Source organism: Rhincodon typus, chromosome 19, assembly GCF_021869965.1.
Source record: "Rhincodon typus isolate 14 chromosome 19, sRhiTyp1.1, whole genome shotgun sequence".
NCBI classification, from domain to species: domain Eukaryota; kingdom Metazoa; phylum Chordata; class Chondrichthyes; order Orectolobiformes; family Rhincodontidae; genus Rhincodon; species Rhincodon typus.
In genome coordinates this window covers 3,198,145-3,221,080 of record NC_063350.1, presented here as the reverse complement: position 1 = coordinate 3,221,080, position 22,936 = coordinate 3,198,145, and the positions used below count along the sequence as shown (strand labels likewise).

General features: G+C 45.5%; 1 protein-coding gene across 1 annotated transcript in view; it reads right to left on the bottom strand.

Annotated features, from left to right (window-relative positions):
• The window catches only part of LOC109923583 (potassium voltage-gated channel subfamily KQT member 2-like), a 59,466-nt gene that overhangs the window by 35,116 nt on the left and 1,414 nt on the right, over positions 1–22,936 (bottom strand). Inside the window, exons 2-8 of the mRNA XM_048608513.1 lie at positions 16,069–16,159; positions 14,056–14,182; positions 10,387–10,562; positions 6,916–7,041; positions 3,805–3,915; positions 2,281–2,376; positions 1,896–1,990 (exon numbers count right to left, since the gene is read on the bottom strand). Coding sequence (XP_048464470.1) covers positions 1,896–1,990; positions 2,281–2,376; positions 3,805–3,915; positions 6,916–7,041; positions 10,387–10,562; positions 14,056–14,182; positions 16,069–16,159 — 822 coding nt within the window. The remainder of the gene's footprint in view (positions 1–1,895; positions 1,991–2,280; positions 2,377–3,804; positions 3,916–6,915; positions 7,042–10,386; positions 10,563–14,055; positions 14,183–16,068; positions 16,160–22,936) is intronic.

Sequence of the window (22,936 nt, the reverse complement as noted above, 5' to 3'; positions counted from 1 at the left end):
GATGCTGCTTGGCCTGCTGTGTTCATCCAGCCCTGCACCTTGTTGTCTCGGATTCTCCAGCATCTGCAGTTCCTACTATCTCTGATAAATCACTGGTTAGTTTTAGGCATAAATTTGCTGCTTCTTCCCCAGCCAACTTACATTAGGCTTTTAGACCAACGTCAGAATTCTGATCCGAAATTTGTCGGATCCAAAATGTTTGGAAACTTGGGAAGACCAATTGTAATCCTGATCCGGATCAACAACAGGTTTCCTGTAAAACCCAGAGGATAAAACGCAGCCCGTATAATTGTGGTGCAAACCTGGGGCTTAATGACCCTGGTGTCTGTAACACACATGTGCGTGCAAAAACATGTCAGGAAGGGACCGATTAGAGCAAGTGGCCAGGGAGAGGGGAACAGGGAAGACAACCAAAGTCCAATGTGAAGGATCCAATCCTATTTTTAATTGGGCTGGTCAGTTACAGGTTGGATTGCCAATTTGGGCAGGATCACTCAAATTTTTCAGGGTTTGACCTCCACGTCACGTTGGCAAGCAACACCCAAAGAGAAACCCAGGGACAAATTATTTGAACACTTCTGCTCATAAAATTACTGGAGGTGGGAGAAAGGCTGCTTGACTGGTCATGTGCTGCATCTTTTGGGAACATGTTTGAGCAGCACTTTGGCTCACAGGGAATCCTTTGGAAAGTTAGGATTTATAAATATTATAAAACAACCTGCTCAGAGACATAATCACACACTTTCAGAGTAGGTGGGGCTTGAACCTGGGCCTCCCACCTCAGAAGTAGGGCCAGCTCCAATGCACAATAATATTTTCCAATGACCCATTCTGGACTCCCATAGTTGGGTTTGTTTCTGTCGGGATCCCAATATTTTCGTTAGCTTCAACAATAAGACATCATTAGGCTGCAACTTTCCACAGTAAAAAAGGACCCCATTGTATGGTGACAGAGTCAAGCCTGTTATTTTGGGATGTGAGTTGATTTGTCAGATGGTGTGTACACCTCAGGGACAAACAAAGATAATATGAAATAGGAACAGGAGAAGGCCCTTCAGCCCCTTTTTATCTGCTTCTCCTTTCAATAAGACTCAACTCAGCTCATCTTCCACTATCCCTCAATTCACCTTGTACCCAGAAATCCATTCATCTCAGACTTGAAAAGACTCAAAGACACAATCCACAACACTCTGAGGTAAAATTGCATGAAGAATGGTTGGCTTTTAACTGCCCCCTGGCCAATTAGGGATTGGCAACAAATGCTGGCCTAGCCGGTGATGCCCTTACCCTGTGATGCCCTTACCCCGGGATGCCCTTACCCCGGGATGCCCTTACCATGTGAATGAATCCAGAAAAGGTTCCCTCACCTCAATCCTAAATGATCTATGTCTTACTCTGGGACCACAGTCCCATGTTCTGCATTCTCCGGGCAAGGGTTCCACCTTGTTAAGGAACTATTTCAGTCTAACTTTCTACTGGGCTAGGAGTGTGGGAAAGAAACACCTCTTTTTTACGGTTTTAAATTTGATGTTGCTGTTGTTTTCAGAATGTGGTGTTACAGATGGTGTATGTTTTGTTCAGCGAGTGGGAGTTTACCACCAGGAGGCACACTCACAAAGCACAGTGACACAGATACACACAATGTACCTACTTGTCCGACTGCCACTTATCACAAAGCCTTGCGTGTGGAATCCAGGTTTCTATGGAAACACCTGCATGACAACGGCATTGACACTACAGTGATGAGATGGAGCAAAAATAAACTTGTGCGGAACTGAACTAAAATGGAAGGAAATAAAAAGAAATTTGAAATTAAATAAATAAAGCGAAATTAAATCATAAAGCCAAGTCTGATATTGTTTTGGAGAGAGGGGAGGACTTGTCCCCATACCTACCTGTACATTGGGACAGTCAGAGTTTGCTCAAAGCACTGCCAAGTAGCATGTAGGTCTGTCCGACACAGACTGGTCGAGTAATATCGCCAGGCAGCCTTTGTGTGAAACAGAGAAATGCAAAGATTATTAGATTATTCTTCTTAGAGTTGTAGACTTTCCCACCCTTTATCTCTGCAACACCTGGATCAGTGTTCAAACCAGCTGACCTTGGTTCCCTCTGGCCTATGGAAGCCCAAAAGCAGCCTTGGCCATCCCATTGGGTTTCCCTCAAGGCAATTAATCCAATTCTCCAAATTTATCAATGCTATTTCATGATGCACCATTGGTCCTTCTAGCCCAGTGCCCTTTCACCTTTGTTCGTAAGCATGGAGCACATCTGTCTTACCTGGATGAGACCAGCTGCAGGATTCCTCCGCTTCTCAAAATGTTTCTGCCGATGTTGCTCCTGAACCTTCAGAGCAAAGCCAGAACCCAGAATTCCCTGGATAACAAGATAAAACATCAGGAAGAGCTCCTCCATGGTTTCCATCTTGAACACTGAGACCAACAGATTGTTGTTGGGCAAGCGTTTTAAGAGGAAAGGAAGCAAGGAGGGTACATGGAGTTGAGGTAAACATTGGTCATTAACTCACAAAATAGGAGAAGAGATTGAGGTGCTGAAGGGCCTCCTGTTCCTATGTTTTGACAATTGCACTTCAAAGGAAGTAGGTACAGCTTGTAGTCAAGAGCTAACAACTAAACCCTGGCAGTCAGGAACTCTCAATTCTATCTCTGTAGATGGGCAGTTGAAGTTAGCTACGGGACCAAGAGGTTAATTGAAATCCTCAGGTGGAGTTAGAGTGGACTCAGGGAAATGAGCTTCTGAATGTGGCAGCAAAAATCAGATCAATAAGGATGTTAACCAGGAGTACAGGCAGCTTTTGATGCAATCCTAATCCTGATTCGTCAGTAACCACTCTCCTCATATCTCCGCTCTCCTGCATTCACTGTTACCCACTGAATTGTAAATCACCTACACTACACACTCTGGACCAAACATTTGGATCAGCACATTCCCGGAACAGAAAGGTTTGCTGAAGTGTTACAATACCAATCCAGTGCTGGTCCCTCAATGTCCAAACTCCCAATTTTGGTGAATTAAAATCCTGGAGAATGTTTATATTTATTTCAGTATTTCAAACCCTTAACTTGCTTGTGAGCCACTTAGCCAGGCTTCCCTTGACAATCAAATCTCATCAAAATCAATGCCCCAGATGGTTTAACTCAACTACCTTCACAAAACATCCCCACTCAATCCCTTCCTTGAACTAATAACATAGACATTAGCAATGCTGTAAATAATTACTCATTATCTCTCCTTTCACTTTTTCAATCCTCCTTTCCTTCAGTCATTCTTTTTCTCATTTCTCTCTTCAACTGTTTCTCTCTCCTCTCTCAGTTCAATGCCAGTATCTTGACCCAATGACAATGAAAGAAAGATCAATAAATGATCAAACAAGTCATGAAGGAACCTTTTCCCTTCTTGGTGAGGGAGTTTAGATTCAGACAGGTTAGGATCTGGCAAGAGTTGGAATCTAGGTGGGGATCTGGATCAGGATCTGGTCAGGGTTAGCTCCCGCACGGCAGTCAAGATCCGTATGGAGGTTCAGATCTGGATGGAACTGGGATCCAGATAGGTTGGGATCTAGATCAGAGTCCCAGTCCAAGTGGTGGTTGGGATCAGGTGGGGAGATCTGGATCCTGATGACAGTTGGGATCCAGTGGGAGTGTGATCCAGTTAGGTATTCAGATCCAGTCAACAGTCGGGATCAAACCAGAGGTGAGGGTGGGGATAGGGCCTTGAACGCAGATGGAAGCCCAGGCTGACGCAGAGCACCGCGATATTCACTCCTCCCTGTGTACTGCTTACCGCCGGCAAAGCAAAGAACGATACCCCGATGAGAGTAAACGTTGCAGCCAAGAGTCGACCATTCCATGTGACTGGATACTTGTCACCGTATCCAATGGTTGTCAGGGTAATCTGTAGAGATACATCAGGCCACAAATGAAAAGCCAGTTGCACAGAAGTGACAATGAAGCTGCTGGATTATGTAAAGTCCCAACTCCCTCACTAAAGTCCTTTTGGTCATTTGAAACAATGTACAACTTTACATTTAATTTATATACGCTTTTGTGTTCAGAAGTGGGGGAGACATGGTTTGAGATTCATATTTAGAGTTGTGCTTGTGAGATCGGTGCAGAGAATTTGGGAGACTTTGCGTGCAATTTTAAAGAGATTTTACAGACCTTGAAATGAAGAGATGGGGATAAGTAGTTTAGTGCATTAAAAAAGGAGATAGAATACACTGTGCTATTGCCTAGAAACAGGAATTCAGAAGCACAAAGATGCAGAAAGGTCCAGGAGGGAGTGTATGCATATATGTCAGGGAGTGCAGACAGGAGTATATAGTTTGTAATCCTGAAACTGTTGGAAATTGAGTTTAGGGAACTTGAATTTGCTCTGAAGTTAACAGTGAGTACAGTTTACAGTTTATTTTAGGTGTCTCAGGGAGAACTACCAGCTGAAGAAACATCATCTACTGAACATGCTGAAATTTACAGAAAAGAAACCAGTTGCCAAACTGAGCGAGAAGGTTTGGTATGGAGCTGGTCATGAATCTGCAGCGTTTTTGTGACTGATAAGGATATTGCTCAGATATAGGAACAGCATGAGTTTGAATCCTTTTCCAATATTGTGATGAAATCATTCCAACCTTTTTGTCCAGTGTAATTTCTTTTTTCTTGTTTAATGTACATTTTATTATTTGTGTTAAAAGTACAGAGACAGCCGCTTGCAAATGTGATGTATAATTGTCCTCCACAGTTAAAAAAAAACACAAAGTTAGGGTCTGAAAAGCTGGGTTTCACTCCTGATCTGACTTGCCTATATTCATATCAGCTGAGATAATAACAAGGGAAGAAAAACTGCTATCCTCACCTAGTCTGGGTCTGTATGTGACTCCAGTCCCCGTGACAACATGGTAGATTTCACGTCTCAGGGCAACAAATACCAACCTTGCCAGTAATGGAGATGAATACCAGCAGGTGCTGGCAGCAGCGAGTCCTGGAGTGCAAGCTGGAACACCGCATGAGCCGCATGTCCTGGAGCAGCGCATGGGGAATCCCAAGTCCCGGAGCAGCGTGAGGTGAGGTGTATCCCAGTGGAGTGCGCATTACCTTGTTGCTGCAGAGTGCCGGTGAGGTGAGGACTGGAGGCTAGTGTGATGCGGGACAGTTGTTGAACTTGGGCCTGGCACCACATGCTGATTTGCTGCTGTTTGGTACACTTACTGGGCTGTAAGGTAAACCCTTCCCTTTCAATCCTCTGGTATAACAACATTATTTTTTTCTTATTTTGTAAGATTTATACCTAGGTACTTATACCTAAGATGCTGCCATTAAAAGGCAGCCATTGTAAAAATACAATAAAGGATATTCTATACATTCTATATTCTAATGCCCACGTCCCAAAATTGAATCAAAAGTGAAGAAATAAAAGACCAGAAGCTTGTCCAAAAGAGAGAGCTCCAGGGTGGTGTTGAAGAGGTGAAAGTGATAGTGAATTGGAGAGAGTTAGGATGGAGTTTGAGATGATTGAAGAGTAGTGGCTGGGCTGTTAGCTGCTCATCTCTCCAGGCATCACAATAAAACCAGGAGGTAAAGTCTGTCACTGGGGCATCTTGCATCGAATAGCATCCCAAACCATGTCAACTTCTATCAAATTGCTGAACTTCAGCCAATGAATGCAATTCACAGTTTCTGAATTGTTTTATCCACTCAGGAGACTCAGCCACTGGATGTCTCCATTGGGGGAATGTAGACACAGTTCATAGAATCCCTACAGTGTGGAAGCAGGCCATTCGGCCCATCAAGTACACACCGACCCTCTGAAGAGCATCCCATCCAGACTCACCCTCTATCCTATCCGTGTAACTCTGTATTTCCCATGGCTAACCCACTTAGCCTGCGCATCCCTGGACACTGTGGGAAATTTAGCACAGCCAATGCACCCCAACCTGCACATCTTTGGACTGCAGGAGGAAACCGGACCAAATGAAGTAATCCCATGCAGACACAGGGAGCATGCGCAAACTCCACACAGACAGTCACCTGAGCGGGTTCCTGGTCCTGTGAGGCAGCAGTGCTAAGCACCGAGTTACCAAGCCACCCAGCACAAAGGGTCCAGTTCTATCTGCCAAGGATGGAAACATACAAAATAGGAGCAAAAGTAGGCCATTCGGCCCTTCAAGCCTGCTCCACCATTCAATATGACCATGGCTGATCATTCAGCACAATATTGTAATGCCACCCTTCCCCCATATCCTTTGATCCCTTTAGCAACAAGAGCTATCTCTACCTCCTTCTTGAAAACACAACATTTTGACCTCAGCCACTTTCTGTGGCAGAGAATTCCTCAGGCTCACCACTCTCTGGGTGAAGAAATTTCTCATCATCTCAATCCGAAAAGGTTTATCCTTTGTCCTTAATCTATGACCCCTGGTTCTAGACTCTCCCCACCATAAGGAACATCCTTTCTGCATCTAACCTGTCTAGTCCCGTTAGAATTTCAATGAGATATCCCCTCATTTTTCTGAACTCCAGTGAATACAATCCTGACCAACTCAACCTCTCAGTTTGGGAAGCCTTTGCTGCATTCCCTCTATAGCAAGAATATCTTCCACGGATAAGGAGTTAAAACTGCACACAATATTCCAGATGTGGTCTCACCAGTGCCCTGTATATTTGCTGCAAGACATCCTTGTTCCTGTGCTCGAACCCTCTTGCTATGTAGGTCAATTTGACTTCTACATTGCCTGATGCATCTGCATGTTTACTCTCAGTGATTGGTGCACAAGGAAACCCAAGTCCCATTGAACATCACCCTCTCTCAACTTACAGCCATTCAGATACTCAGCTCCCTGTCACTCAGCGAAGCTCAGAACTCAAGCACAATAACTTGGACAGAGATGAAAACACTCACCAAACCCCACCAGAGAGCATCTGCATACGTTGCAAAATCTTGATTGTCATCCTTCTCGGCGAGATAGACCAGGAAGGAGGCGAGAATGAGACACAGGAAGCCAATGTACCAGGCAGTGATCAGCTCCTGAAAGGCATTGGGCACAGTGAGGAGATAGAGGGAGTGAGACAGGAAGAAACAAGACAAACAGCTGGAACTGAAGTGTGAGAATCAAGGAAGTGAGACATGAGACATGGAGAAAAAAAGAAAAGACTTGCATTTATATAGCAACTTTCACAACGTCATGCTGTCTCAAAACACTTCACAGCCAATTGAGCGTTTTATGAAGAGGAGTTACCTCAGTTAATTAGCAAATGCAGCAAGCACATAGAAATGGTAATGTGACAAACCATTAGATTATACCAACAGGGAGCAGGAGGAGGCCATTCAGCCCCACCCGCCTGTTCTGCCAGTTGATAACACCATAGAATCCCTGCAGTGTGGAAACAGGCCCTTCAGCCCAACAAGTCCACACCGAACCTCAGAGCATCCCACCCAGACCCATCCCCCTATAACCCACCTAATCTACACCTCCCTGAACACTATGGGCAATTTTAGCCTGGCCAATCCACCTAGCCTGCACATCTTTGGATTGTGGGAGGAAACCGGAGCACCCGGAGGAAACCCACGCAGACACAGGGAGAACGTGCAAACTCCACACAGACAGTCGCCCGAGGCGAACCCGGGTCCCTGGCACTGTGAGGCAGCAGTGCTAACCACTGAGCCACCGTGCCACCATGGCTATTATCCTTTTCATTCTGATACTCTGATTCCTTCATCAGTCAAGAATCTATCTCTGTCTTAAAGATATTCAATGATCCTGCTTCCACTGTTCTCTGGGAAAGTGAGTTCCAGACTAACTACCCCGAGAGGGAGACAAACAATTCCTGGTCTCTGTCTCAAATGGCAAATTTTTTTTTTAAACTGTGTGTCCTACTTTGAGTAAAGTATCCGTTTTAATGAGGCTGGCTGACGAATTAAACAGTGAGCCCAGGATTCTGGGCTAACTATCCCTTCTCTTCAAAATAGTACAGTGGGATCTTCTGGAAGGACCGGTCCTGCTGAAAATCGATGCTTTTACAGTTGAATAGCCCACAATGCACATGCACAAATGGCCATTAATTAGCAAAGACCTATTAGCCAATGCAAAACCTGATTCTAATCTATCCACATACAAAGAGTTCAAATTGCTCGGAGGGATTAATTTAGAGAAGAGAAAGAACCCAGGGAACAGACCAGGGCCAACACTGCGCTGCCCAGGATGCCCCAGCTGTATTTCCCAGTTGGCACCAGTCTGGACTGTGGCTGGGTTCCTGGCCTGAGGGTGTACGTCAGCCACCCATTGCACAGTCCACCCAGTGCCAACCAGTTAGGGACTGGGAACATGTTGCTGAGGGCTAGAGGGTCAATCAGATTGCAAAGGCCTTGGGCAGCAACAGGAACCTCACCGGGAGAGGCAGATGCTACCCGTGTAGGTGGGAGAGCATGGGGAGGGTTTGGGCGTGACGGTGCTCTCTGAGGAATGCAAAGACATGTCAAACTAAGTGTATTCTATGGCTGAGCCGAGGACATCACCTCCACCCAATACATACAGTGCTCCGTACACAGGAGGCAGCTCCAACCCAGGGCTGATCCCTTCTCCCCCCAACCCCTCACTAATAAAGTCATCGTCATAGGGCCATAGAGGTCAACAGCATAAGAAAGCCTTTCAGACCATCTGTGCCAGTCAGAACCAACCACCTCACTATTCTCTAATCCCATTTTCCAGCTCTTGGCCCATAGCCTTGTACACCCTGGTATCAAACTGCACATCTAAATACTCCCAAATAATCCCTGGGATCAGCAGGCTACCTGCAGAGAATAAACTGGGTCTGTATCCTGCAGAGTTTAGTAGAGTCAGAGGTGATTTAATTGAAACATTTAAGATCCTGAGGGGTCTTGCCCAGCAGGATGTGGAAAGAATGTTTCCTCTTTTGGGAGAAGCTAGAAGCATGGGTCAGAGTTTAAAAATAACAGGGCTCCCATTTAAAACAGAGATGGGGAAACATTTTTTTTCTCTGTCAGAGGGTTGAGAGTCTTTGGAATTCCCTTCCTTAAAAGGCAGTGGATGCAGAATCTATGAATATTTTTAAGGCAGAGGAAGATACATTTTTAATGACCGAGGGGATGAAAGATTATCGGGGAAATGCAGGAAGGTAGAGTTGAGGGTAAAGTCGGATCAGCCATGATCATATTGAATGGTGCAGCAGGCTCAAAGGGCCGAATGGCCTACACTAGTTCCTTGTTCATTTTCTCATGGACTTTGCTGGAACGGACACTCTCTCTCCACTCATCCCAGGGGGCTACCCCAGGAGCAGAAATGTGCAGAGACACCTTCTGATCTGGCCCCCCTCCTCCTTCGCTGCATTCACAGCCTCCAGCTCCCTCTCCACAGGCCCATACCCATTAACTCCATATCTCTCTCCACATGCGCTGCACTCCAGTGTATTTCAGATATTTTCCTCTCATTGTCAGCAGGTTTCAGTGTGATGCTGCAACACAGATTAAGTGCCACCAGTCTCTGAAGGGAGGACTGCGAGCAGATTTGGTCACTAAATTGAAGTAAGGATGGGGACAGGGCAGCAAAGGTTCACTCACTCAATCTGGGGGAGAAGAGGGGTAGAGCTGTCCTCTGATGGGAGATTGAGTAATTTGGGTCTATATTCCCTGGAGTTGCGGTGATTTCATTGAAATATCCCAGTTCCTGAACGGGCTTGACAGGGTGGATACTGAGAGAATGTTTCCCACGGGCAATGCTCTGTGCAGGGCACAGTCTCGGGATAAGGAGCTGATCATTTAGTACTTTTTTAAATTAATTCATGAGATGGCTCAGCCAGCATTTACTGCCCATCTTTAATTGCCCAGAGGACAGTTGAGAGTCAATTATATTGGAATGGGTCTGGAGTCACATGGAGGCCAGACCAGGTAAGGATGGTAGTTTCCTTCCCTGAAGGACACTAGTGAACCAGATGGGTTTTTCCCGACAATCATCGAGGTTTTCATGATCAGCATTGGCTAGTTAATTCCAAATTTTATTGAATTCAAACTCCACGTGGCAGGATTTGAACCCAGGTTCTCAGAACATTGCCTGACTGTCTGGATTAATAGTCTAGTGATAATGTCACTAGGCCATTGCCTCCCCACTGAGATTAGATGAAATATCTTCACTGAAAATATTGGGAGTTCTCTACCCGAGAGAGCTCTGGCTGCTCCCAGTTGGTGAGAGTGTTCAAGATTGAAGGAGCTGGAATTTTGATCTCACCAGGAATGAAGGAATGGGAACATACGGCTCAGCCATTGTTCCACTGAATGGCGGAGCAGGCTCGATGAGCCAATGGCCTACTCTTGCTCCTACTCCCCGAGTCCTGCTCACCATCCCTCTCACAGAGTTACCTTGCTGTGTGCGTAGACAACCGATCCCAGCAGCTTCCAGGTGCCCCCTCTCCGATCCATACGGATCATCCGTAAGATTTGGAGAAACCTCAAGCTCCTCAGCGCTGATGTGGCAAAGACATTGCCCTGTGTCCCTGCTGCAAGGACAGCTATTGAGGCCACAAGAACCATGACATCTAGAAAGGGAAAGGCAGGTCAAACAAAATCACTTGACTGAAGTGCCAGCCACCCCTCAAATCCAACATGTTCGACCATTCCATAAAGTGTTCCAATTTCCCCCACTCCCTTTCCCTAACTATGGGAGTTAATGATAGCTCTTTAAACTGGGAAGTGCTGACAGTTACAGTGTGGGAGGATAAAGTTGTGAGTTTGACTAGCTCCTGCTTTTAGGTTTCAATATCAGCAACTTGTGAAGGAAAGTGGCTGAGGGTTTTCCCAGCTGACAGCTTCAGGGAGTGAAAGGGTCCTGAGGCGTGGGTTTGAGGAGGTATCCTGTATCCATCAGTAAATGCAGCAATGTAAAACAAACTGAAAACAGGGCTTACTGGAATAAAAGAGAGACAGATAGAAAGAGGGAGAGAGAGACAGACAGAGACAGAATGACAGAGAGAGAAAAAAACAAAGAGGGGGTAGAGACAGTGGGATAGACAGAGAAAGTGAGAGACAGAAAAAGAGAAAGTGAGAGACAGAGAGAGAGAGAGACAGAGCGAGTGAGAGACAGAGAGAGCAAGTCTGGGACAATTACACAGAGAGAAACAGACAGACAAAGAAGGAGACAAAGGCAGAGGCACACAGAACACGCACGGGGGAGAAGAACGGGCAGAGAAGGAGAGATAGTGGGAAAGACAAGACAGTGGGTCAGAGAGAATGAGAGAGAGACAATGGAAAAGAGAGAGACACACAAATAGCAAGACAAAAAGACAGTGGGAAACCGAGACTGACAGATGAAAAGCGAAACAGAGAGGCATACTGAGGAATGGAGAGATAGTGGGAGAGACAGCGAAAGAACAGAGAGAATGAGAGAAACAGACAAAGAGACAGGGATAGCTACAGAGAGACACAGAGACAGAGGCAGAATCTAACAGTGAGGCAGACAGATGAAGAGGAAAATAGAGTGATAGAGAAATAGTGGCAGACACAGCAACGGAGACGGGTACAGCCTGAACAGACAGAAAAAGACACAAAGAGAGAGAGAGAGAGAAAGGCTCAGGTATTTCAGAAATCTTTGGAGCAGTATAACTGGAGTTGCATATCAAAACCATGCAGAATCCTCCAGGCAGCAGGCTCTGTAGGAATTGCCCAGAAAATTGAATTTTCCAATGGGCAAACTTCCTGTGTTTGGAATCTTCTGAAAGAGTCCATTATGTAAGAGATCGCATCTTCCTAATTTTGGGCTGAAAATGAAAAAAAAAGGACACTGTTTTAAAAAGGGGAGAATGTACAAGGAGTTGTTTGTCACGTGAAGCTGACTGATCTCACAGGGGAAAATGTTTCTTCTTGGGGACATCAAACCCAGAAAAATTGGCACCATATCAGGAGAGCTCAGCATAGTAACAACCGTCTGATTGGTCAGGTTTCAGTTTAACCCAGACTATGCAAGGGGAGTGAAATACAGAGAAACAAGGGAACTGCTAGCAGTAACTACATCCATTTATCTCTCTCCCATTTCTCTCTTAGTCACTTTTTCCAAATTTCTGTCAAAAGTGCCGACAAATTGAATTTAGAGAAGCTGAAGGAAATAAGTCTATAACCCAACACCAAAAGTAAACCCAACGGAGATAACAGGCTGGTTATCACTGTGCAGATAACATCAAGGCTTCAGCAGGGATTTGAAAGGATTGGGAAACCAACTCAACAGGGTTATATGTTTATTATGTTTTCCCTATGTGTGTGTGTTTGTGCCTTTTTTTTCCCCTTTATTCATTCACAGGATGAGGGCATCACTGGCCAGGCAGCATTTATGCCCATCCCTAATTTGCCAGGGGGCATTTAAGAGTCAACCACATTGCTGTGGGTCTGGAGTCACATGTAGGCCAGACAAGGTAAGGATGGCAGTTTCCTTCACTAAAGGACATTAGTGAACCAGGTGGGTTTTTCCCAACAACTGGCAATGGATTCAGAGTCATCATCATTCGATTTTTAATTCCAGATATATTATTGAATTCAAATTCCACCATCTGTCGGTGGTGAGATTTGAACCCAGGTCCCCAGAACATTTATGGGTCTCTGGAATAACAGTCCAGAGATACTACCACTAGACCATCACCTCCTCAGTGTGTGTGTGAGAGTGTGTGGGAGACAGTGTGTGTGTGCGTGTTCATGTATGTGTGCGTGCGTGTGTGAGTGTGTGCGTGTGTGTGTGAGTGTGTGTGAGACAGAGAGAGAGAAAGAGTTTGTGTGCGTGCGTGTGTGTGTGTTAGTGTATGCGAGTGTGTGTGTGCACGTGCATGTGAGTGTGAGCGTGTGTGTGCATGTTAGTGTATGCGAGTGTGTGTGTGCGTGTGCGCGAGTGTGTGTGAGAGAGAGAGAAAAAGTGTGTGTGTGAGTGAGTGTGGGAGAGTGTGTGTGTGTGTTAGTGTATGCAAGTGTGTGTGTGTGTGTGCGTGCGTGTGAGTGTGTGTGTGCGTGTTAGTGTATGTGAGTTTGTGTGTATGTGTGTGTGTGTGAGTGTGTGTGTGAGAGAGAGAAAGAGTGCGTGTGGGAGAGTGTGTGTGTGTGTTACTGTATGCGAGTGTGTGTTAGTGTACGCGAGTGTGTGTGTGAGTGTGAGTGTGTTTGTGTTAGTGTATGCGAGTGTGTGTGTGTGTCTGCGCGTGCATGTAAGTGTGTGTGTGTTAGTGTATGCGAGTGTGAGTGTGTGCATGAGTGCGAGTGTGTGTGTGTGTGTGTGTGAGAGAGTGTGCGCGAGTGGGTTTGTGTGTTTGAGTGAGATCGTGTGTGTGAGAGTATGTATGTGTGTAAGAGCGTTTATGGGAGAGACAATATGTCAGAGTGTGTGTATGTGTATGTGTGTGCATATGAGAGAAAGAGTGCGTGTGTGTGTGTGTGAGAGAGAGTGTGTTTGTGAGGTAGAGAATGTATGTATATGTGTCTGTGTATGAGAAAAAGAGTGTGTGTGTGTGTGTGATTGAAAGAAATAGAGAGAGTGTGTATGAAAGAAAGTATGTGTATGTGTGTGCCTGCACCTGTGAAATAGGGAGAGAGAGTGTGTGTGTGGGTGTGTGTGCGGGTGTGTGTGTGGGTGTGTGTGTGAGACAGAGTGTGAGATTAGATTCACAAATATCTGTGGTAACCACACAGCCTTTATCATTCTGGCTCCCTGGATGTGGCCTGACATTATTCTAATATTCTGTTGTTAATATCAATTTGAGAAAATTGTGCATTTGGTCTACCTCTCAAAAATTCTGAAAACTATTTGACTAAGAGTGGTATCACCCCTCAGAACAATGCTCCGCTTTGGAAAATGTTACCGGTTGCAGTTCCCAGCTGCATTCAGCAAACGTGTCCAGGGGTAGGAACCACTGCCGGCAGGATTTTTTATTCCCGTGGCCCAAAGTGAGACTGTCCAAGCCAGGTAGCCACCAGGGAACAAGCGCAGGATCTTCCTGTGCAGCTCAAGTAAAGTGGCATCCTTCAGGGGAAAGGGGATAGGTGACTGCATCCACTCACCGATCACACAGAACGGTTTTCGTGCAAACTTCAGTCGCCCTCGCCATCCTCGATATCGACAACAGCACCCAGCAGACCAAATCCGTACCATGTACTCCACACCAAAGACCACAATTGTCACTATTTCCTGCAGCGTGAGAAGAGAAACAACAATTCTCAGATCACCCTGAACCTGAAAGCTCAACTCGTGTCTTCCAAGCATCTACAGAACCTTGGTTAGGTCGCAGTAAAATGCCATCGTTCTGGGTCTCCATGCTAACGAAAGGATATTGGAGATACCACAAAGAACCAATTGATAATAATAAGGCCAGAATTGGGAGGTCATAGCCCTCTCAGAAAAGCCTGAACAGCCTGGAGATTTTTGTTTCCCCTCGAAGGCCCAATGGTTAAGGAGTGGCCTGATAAAATTTGGAAGGGCATTTTAATCAGATAGATGAAACGAAGATGTTACCATTTGTCTGGAGCCCAAAGCTAAGGGTTATCAATGTTTGATAATCACTCTTAAATCTAATAGGGAACTCAGGACCTGCTCCAGGTGGACCCAAATATTTTGATACATTGACTGGAAGCTGGACTAACACAATGAGGCAGAAAGGAATCACAGGACAGGATAAGATTAACGAGGTAGGCTCAAGGAGCCTCATGAGGCGTCAACAATGGGATAGACTCATTGGGCTGAATGGCCATTCCTGTGCTGTAAATACTTCAGTAAGTAATCTTCAGTAAATACACACCTCAACCATACAGCCATATGAGACAGTGAGCAATTCCATGCCAACAGCGATCACACAAAAGACATGACTTGCATTTATATAATGTATTCACGTCTTTGAGAAATTTTTCAAACATTGTGAGAGTTTGACAGTGATTGTTGAATCATCCCTCAGAGCACAGGGATTTGTGGGCACTTCTGATCAGCTTGTTTAAAAGGATTGGATCCATATCCCTGACAGAATCATACAGTCCCTACAGTATGGAAGCAGGCCATTCAGCCCATCGAGTCCATGCCAATCTCCAAAGAGCATCCCACCCAGACCCACCCCCCTACACCATCCCTGTATGCCTGCATTTCCCATGGCCAACTCACCTAGCCTGCATATCCCTAGACACTATGGGCAACTTAGCATGGCCAACCCACCTACTCTGTACATCTTTGGACTGTGGGAGGAAACCCACGCAGACATGGGGAGAATGTGCAAACTCCACGCAGACAGTCGCCTGAGGGTGGAATTTGAACCCGGATCCCTGGTGCTGAGAGGCAGCAGTGCTAACCACTGAGCCACTCTCGACTGTAGTATTGAAAGCTTTAGCTAACTCACCCTCTCCTCAGGAGGAGATTTCCAGATTTCCATTCTGTGCTTTGTGTGAGGGAGCGGTTCCTGACATCACCTCTCACTAGCCTAGCTCAGATTTTACGGCTGTTCCTCTTTGGTGTGCTCCCCCCCCACCAGAGGAAACCGCTCCCTCCATCCAATCAAACTCTTCATTTATCCTAAACATCCCCATTAGATTACCCCAAACATGGTGCTCCTCTCTGAAGACAGTTCCATCCTGTTACTAAAAATTCTTAGAATCGTAGAACAGTGCGGAAGCAGGACATTCAGCCCATTAAGTCCATACCGACCCATTGAACAGCGTCCCATCCAAAACCATGCCACTACCCCATCCCTGTAATCCTGCATTTCCCATTGCTAACACACCAAGCTGGATTGGCCATGCTAAATTGCCCATAGGGATGTGTAGATTATGTGGGTTATACGGGGATGGGTCTGGGTGGGATGCTCTGAGGTTCGGTGTGGACTTGTTGGGCCAAAGGGCCTGTTTCCACACTGTAGGCCTTCTATGATTCTATATCCCTGGACACTGTGCAATTTAGCATGCACCTAACCTGCACATCTTCAGACTTCTTGTGTTCCCTAACCAGAGCAAGCAATACCCATACTTCACCTCATATTGGAATCTGAGCAGGACCAGCTCTGCTTAGTCACACAGTTAACAGTTGACGTTACTCACCAGTATGTACAGAGCTCCTTCTGATCGCTGTTCATACTCCTTGATCGTGGAGAAGACTGATAGTACCAGGCAAGAGAAGACCAGTAAAAAACTACAAAGTACAAGGGAGGAAATTACAGTGAGTTAACCAGCTGTCTGAAGTAACAATTGGATAAACACTCTGCGCTGAAAGCCAGAGGCTATCACCTTGCACTGAGCTATCACATTGGGATGATGCCAAGGAGGAAACAAGGAGCAGAGAGTTTTAGGGAAGACATTCGAGAGCGTGGGGCCTGGACCATTGATAGCATGGCCACTACTGACACAGCAATGAAAATCAAGCATTGCTCAAGAGGCCAGAATTAGAGGAGCACAGATTGTCAAGGACTCTGGGACTGTGAGGGTTTATAAAGATTGCAAAAGACAACAGATGGATTTGAAAACAAAGGTGAGGGCTTTAAAACCGAGGCAGGACTGTTGTGGGAGCCAATGTTGGTCAGTGGCACAGGCGGTGACCAGTGAATGGAGCTCAATCACATCCCCAAATCAATCAGATCTGACAAATTGCTGTTTGTGGAAGCTTGCTGTGTTTCCATTGGCCTTTATATCACAGTGACTAGACTTACAACATATTTAATTGGCTCAAAGTGCTTTGGGACATTCTGAAGCCATAAAAGTAGAAGCTTTTGCTTTTTTGAATCATACCAACAGTATAAATATTTCAATCACAATACCATCTTTCAAATCAACATCTGGGTCTGTGCGAGTCACAGTTTTCTCCCCAAATTGTTTCCTTTCCGATTCTCAGTTTTCCTAAAAGTCTGATTCCAAGGCCAACTTGCTTTATCTAATTTTTTTACTGTTTTCTTCATTCTTGTTCACTTCTGTTAATCTGTTTCTTTCATCTTAAATCACCATCTCTTTGAACTCAGCTATTTTGCTTCAGTTCTCATACTGCACTGTAAACTAATGTTTACTGTCACTCCAGACTCCACTGCCTTGTTATAATTATAAGGACACGAGAGATTAGAAAGGTCATTCGAACTGTTCAAATTCAGGTCTTGAATGTATTAACTCTCCCTCCATATCATCAGCAAGTGTCTTCCTGAAAATCTTGAAGCACTGCCTTCCTTGATTGATTATTCCAAGCATCTATCACTCTGGGAGTGAAGGTACTTTTTCAGATGTCGGGTGGAAATTAATCGTTACTCACTTCTATGTTCATCTTGAGGTAATATTCAATCTATCCCATTTCATATTTTATTTATCTTGATCAACACTCCCTTTAACTATTTTCTTGCCAGGCTTTCAACTTGAGTTTTGTTCTCGATAAACGTTCCTCGAGCGCAGCTCCTGTACAGACTTACTCTTCCCTCTAATTTCAGGGCATTCAGCCCATTGTACCAAGGCTACCTGTTTGAAAGAGCTACCCAATTAGTGGTCTAATTTCCCTATAGGGCTGCAAATACCCTGCTGGTATTTTTCCAATTCATGCTGTTGAAAATTCCTCTTGAATCTGTCTAGATCACAACAACTCACTGCTTAAACAAAACTCCTACTTCCACCACATCCTCCTTCACTTGTTCATTATTTTAAATCTTGTGTCCCTCTGGTTATCAAACATCCTGCAACTGGAGATGACTCCTCCCTATTTATTAAGCAAAAAACCTTTTGTAAATTTGAACATGCCTATTAAATATCTGAGGAAAGGTCACTGGACGCAAAATGTTAACTCTGTTTTCTCTGCACAGATGCTGCCAGATCTGCTGAGTTTTTCCAACTCATTTGCTCCTGCAATACTGCATTGGAATGTCAGACTAAACTCTTGCGCCTAACCTCCGGAGGAGGCCTGGAACCCCAAGTTAACTGATTCGAGTTGAGAAGGTAGCACCTAGTCAACCTTGGATAGGGACATGAGCTGAATGGTCCCAGGTGATTATTTACATTTCTGGGCAGGTAGGAATCGATCATGTGAAGGTGACTGGCTTTGAGTACAAGTGGACAGACCAGGTGCAGGATGGTGGGATTAGAATCAGCGACTAGTCCTTATTTTCCAACCCCAGTTGGGTTGAATCATCTCCTTCCCTGCTTCCACAGATTAGTGCTAGTCAATATTGTGCAGAAGCAGTCCATGTTCACATGCAACAAGATCTGGACAATATCCAGGCTTGGGCTGACAAGTGGCAAGTAACACTCACACCACACAAATGCCAGGCTATGACCATCACCAATAAGAGACAATCTAACCACTGCCCCTTGACTTTCAATGGTGTTACCATCACTGAATCCTCACTATCAACATCCTGTGGGTTACCATTGACCAGAAACTCAACTGGACTCACCACATAAACACAGGGGCTATGAAAGCAGGCCAGAAGCTAGGAATACTGAGGCAAGTAACTCACCTCCTGACTCCCCAAAGCCTGTCCACCATCTACAAGGCACAAGTCGGGAGTGTGATGGAATACTCCCCACTTGCCCTGGATGGGGGCAGCCCCAACAACACTCAAGAAGCTCGACACCATCCAGGACAAAGCAGCCGCTTGATTGGCACCACATCCACAAACATCCCACTCCCTCCACCACCGACGCTCAGTAGCAGCAGTGTGTACTATCTACAAGATGCACTGCAGAAATTCACCAAACATCCTCAGGCAGCACCTTCCAAACCCACGACCACTTCCATCTGGAAGGACAAGGGCAGCAGATATATGGGAACACCATCACCTCCAAGTTCCCCTCCAAATCACTCACTGTCCTGACTTGGAAATTTATCACCGTTCCTTCAGTGTCGCTGGGTCAAAGTCCTGGAATTTCCTCCGTAATAACATTGTGGGTCAATCCTCAGCACATGGACTGCAGTGGTTCAAGAAGGCAGCTCACCACCACCTTCTCAAGGGCAACTAGGGACGGACAAGAAATGCTGACCCAGCCAGCGATGCCCACATCCGACAAATGAATAGAAAAAAAAGAACAAAAACAAATTTGCTGGAAAAGTTCAGCAGGTCTGGCAGCATCTGTGAAGGAAAAAACAGAGTTAATATTTCGGGTCCGGTGACCCTTCCTCAGAACTGATGGCGGCTGGGAAAAGGTCAGTTTATATGCAGAAAATAGGGAGGTGGGTGGGGTAGGGAGTAAACGATACGATAGACCCCAAAGAGAGAGAAAGACAGTTGGACAGACAAAGCAGTTGCTAACGATCAGGCTGGGAGGGTGAACAGTTGTTAATGGGGACTGTTAGTGACTAACAACAGTGGGTGTGTAATGGCAGGCTATGTGGTAACAAGGCCTGGTGTGTGGGGTGAGGGGCTGGGACATGGGAGAGTTTAGGCCCTAAAATTATTGAACTCGATATTGAGTCCGGAGGGCTGTAGGGCCCCCAAGCGAAAAATGATGTGTTGTTCCTCAAAAGTGTTTGGTCTGTCTGTCTGCCACTTAAACAGTCAAAGCATCAACAGTTTAGAGCCCAGGAGGCTGACAGACAGATCCGTTAACAGACATCCCTGGAACTAAAAGCTGTAACCATAAGGAAGTTGATTAAGCAAACCATTCAGCCATTACAACAAGGTAATTTTCTTTCCTCTCACGCTCTGGTTCATTTCATCACTCAATTGTTAATCAGAAAAAGCAAGCCTTAGCTACATCCATTTTTTTTCACAGCTTCGCCTGTCCTCGCTTTCATTTGCAGGCCAGCCTACTCCATGATTCCAGATTGGATCCATTTGTTCGATATTAACAGTGGTCACCAACTGGAATCATTCAAAGGGATCATCGTTGTTTGAAAGAATGACGAGAGAATGATTCAGTGATATGCAGAGAGGCTTGGCAAAATCTTTCTTCCACAAACAGCTGAAACGGGAGGGCAGACTCAGTCACTCAGACCAGAATATTGGAGTTATTTATGGGAGAGGGCCTTTCACAACCCAAGGATGTGGTAAAAGTGTTTCACAGACAACCAGTCACTACAGTAATGTACAAAACATAGCAGGCAATTTACACAAAGCAAGCTCCCAAAAGCAACTAAATGTAGGACCATATCATCTGCTTTAGTGACACTGATTGAGGGATAAATCTTGTCCAAGACACCAGAGACCATAAGACCATAAAACATAGGAGCAAAAAAAGGCCATTCAGCCCATTGAGTCTACTCCGCCATTCAATCATGGCTGATAAGTTCCTCAATCCCATTCTCCTGCTTTCTCCCTGTAACCCTTGATCCCCTTGACAATCAAGAACCTATCTATCTCCATCTTAAATCTACTCAATGACCTGGCCTCCACAGCCTTCTGTGGCAGTGAGTTCCATAAATTCACCACTCTCTGGCTGAAGAAATTTCTCCTTATCTCCATTCTAAAAGGTCTTCCCTTTAATCTAAGGCTGTGTCCTCGGGTCCTAGACTCTCCTACCAATGGAAACATCTTCCCAACATCTACCCTGTCCAGGCCATTCACTATTCTGTAAGATTCAATTAGATCCCCCCCTCATCCTTCCAAAATCCACAAGGATAGACTCAGAGTCCTCAAACGTTCCTCATATGTTAAGCTTTTCATTCCTGGGACCATTCTCGTGAACCTCCTCTGAACCCGCTCCAGGACCAGTACATTCTTCCTGAGATATGAGGCCCAAAACTGCATTGAGTATAGGAGTTGGGAGGTCATGTTGTAGCTGTACAGGACATTAGTTAGGGCCACTTTTGGAATATTGTGTGCAATTCTGATCCCCCTGCTATAGGAAGAACGTTGTGAAACTTGAAAGGGTTCAGAAAAGATTTACCAGGATGTTGCCAGGGTTGGAGGGTTTGAGCTATAGGGAGAGACTGAAAAGGCTGGGGCTATTTTCCCTGGAGTGTCAGAGGCTGAGGTTTATAAAATATAGAGGTTTATAAAAGCATGAATGGCATGGATAGGGTGAATGGACAAGGTCTTTTCCCTGGGGTGGGGGAGTCCAAAACTAGAGGGGCATAGGTTTAAGGTGAGAGGGCAAAGATTTAAAAGGAACCTAAGGGGCAACTTTTTCACGCAGAGGGTGATGTGCGTATGGAATGAGCTGCCAGAGGAAGTGGTGGAGGCTGGTACAATTACAATACTTAAAAGGCATCTATATGGATACATGAATAGGAAGGGTTTAGAGGGATATGGGCCAAATGCTGGCAAATGGGACTATTTATTTGGGATATTAGGTCTGCATGGATAAGTTGGACCGAAGGGTCTGTTTCCATGCTGTACATCTTTATGACTCTAATTTTATCCCCTTCACCTCATCTGATCCAGTTCCACAATTGCTGAACATGTCCTATGATTGTATAACTGCCCCCAACTGCATTGGACACAGTGAAGGAAAGAGTCACTAAAATAGCTCCTGGGATGAGGAATTTCAAGTGTGATAACAGCTTGGAGAAGCTTTAGCTGTTCTCCTTGGAACAGGATATGTTGAGAGAAGGTTTTGGTCATGGTTTACAGTCAAGTGCGTCAGACAGAGTAGCTCAGGAGAAACTGTCCCCAGTGGTGGAAGGATCAAGAGCAATAAATGGGTTAAAGAAACAATGACCACACATGGAAAAACATAACAAGAAGCTGGAATTTGGTATGCAGCAGAAGACTGGAATCTGTGATACAGTGAGAGGCTGGAATCTGGGATATGGTGAGATCTGGAATCTGTGATGCAGTGAGAGGCTGGAATCTGTGATGCAGTGAGGGGCCGAAATCTGGGATACAGGCAAGAGGCTGGAATCGGGGATACAGAGAGATCTGGAATCTGGGACACAGTGCCTGAGAGTCTGTGAGAGCAAGGTTCCATTAAGGCAGTTAAGAAGAAATTGAAAAGAAAGACTACACAGGGCTATGTGGCAAAGGCTGTTGAGTGGCACTTGGTTATTTGCTCCTTCAGTGAGCCAGTACAGACTCAGAAGGCCGAGTGGCCTTTTTCTACACTGTGACCATTCTGTGATAGCATCACAGTCAGTTAGGGTCAATACATTCCTTGAACTGACAGGTGGGTCCACCTGCTCTTTCAACAGGAGAAAATATGGAGTTTCAGGTGCAAAGCAAGATACCCATTTCTAATTTGTGCTGGACCCTTCTGGAAGTGTTGGTGAGGAGAATTGTGAGAATACACTGGATTTATTTGAGGTCTTCAGAGAGATAGTAGGAGTTTTTGGAGGGAATATCCCGGCAGCTTTGTCACCATGAGGACAGTCATCTCCTGTCACTCACGCAGATACGAAACAGGAACTCAAGAGGAGGCCATTCAGCCCCTCGACTGCTGCTGCATCGTTCTGTAAGGTCTTGGCTGATCCTATTGCGTTGGGAATCCCACGTTCCCATCAACTCGCCTGTTGGACGGGAATCTATCCATCTTTTCAAAAAAAATTTCAACATCCCACCCCCCACATGAGGGTCCACAGGCACACACAGACCTTGGGGGGACAGAGAGAGATGGAGAGAGAGAATTTTCATATCTGTCATGAAAGGATGATTCCTTCCTCTCATTGTAAATCCATGACCTCCTTTCTCTCTCGTTTGGATTGACTCAAACTAGTAGAAATCCCATTGCATGTCCAGGCCACTTTTGGAATACTGCATACAATTTTCCTGCTACAGGAAGGATGTTGTGAAACTTGAAAGGGTTCAGACAAGATTTACAAGGATGATGAATCAGAGATAGTAGGAACTGCAGATGCTGGAGAATCCGAGACAACAAGGTGCAGGGCTGGATGAACACAGCAGGCCAAGCAGCATCATAGGAGCAGAGAGGCTGACGTTTCGGGCCTAGACCTTTCATCAGAAAAGGGGGAGGGGAAGGGGGTTTTGAAATAAATAGGGAGAGAGTGGGAGGCGGATAGAAGATGGATAGAGGAGAGGATAGGTGGAGAGGAAACAAACAGGTCGAA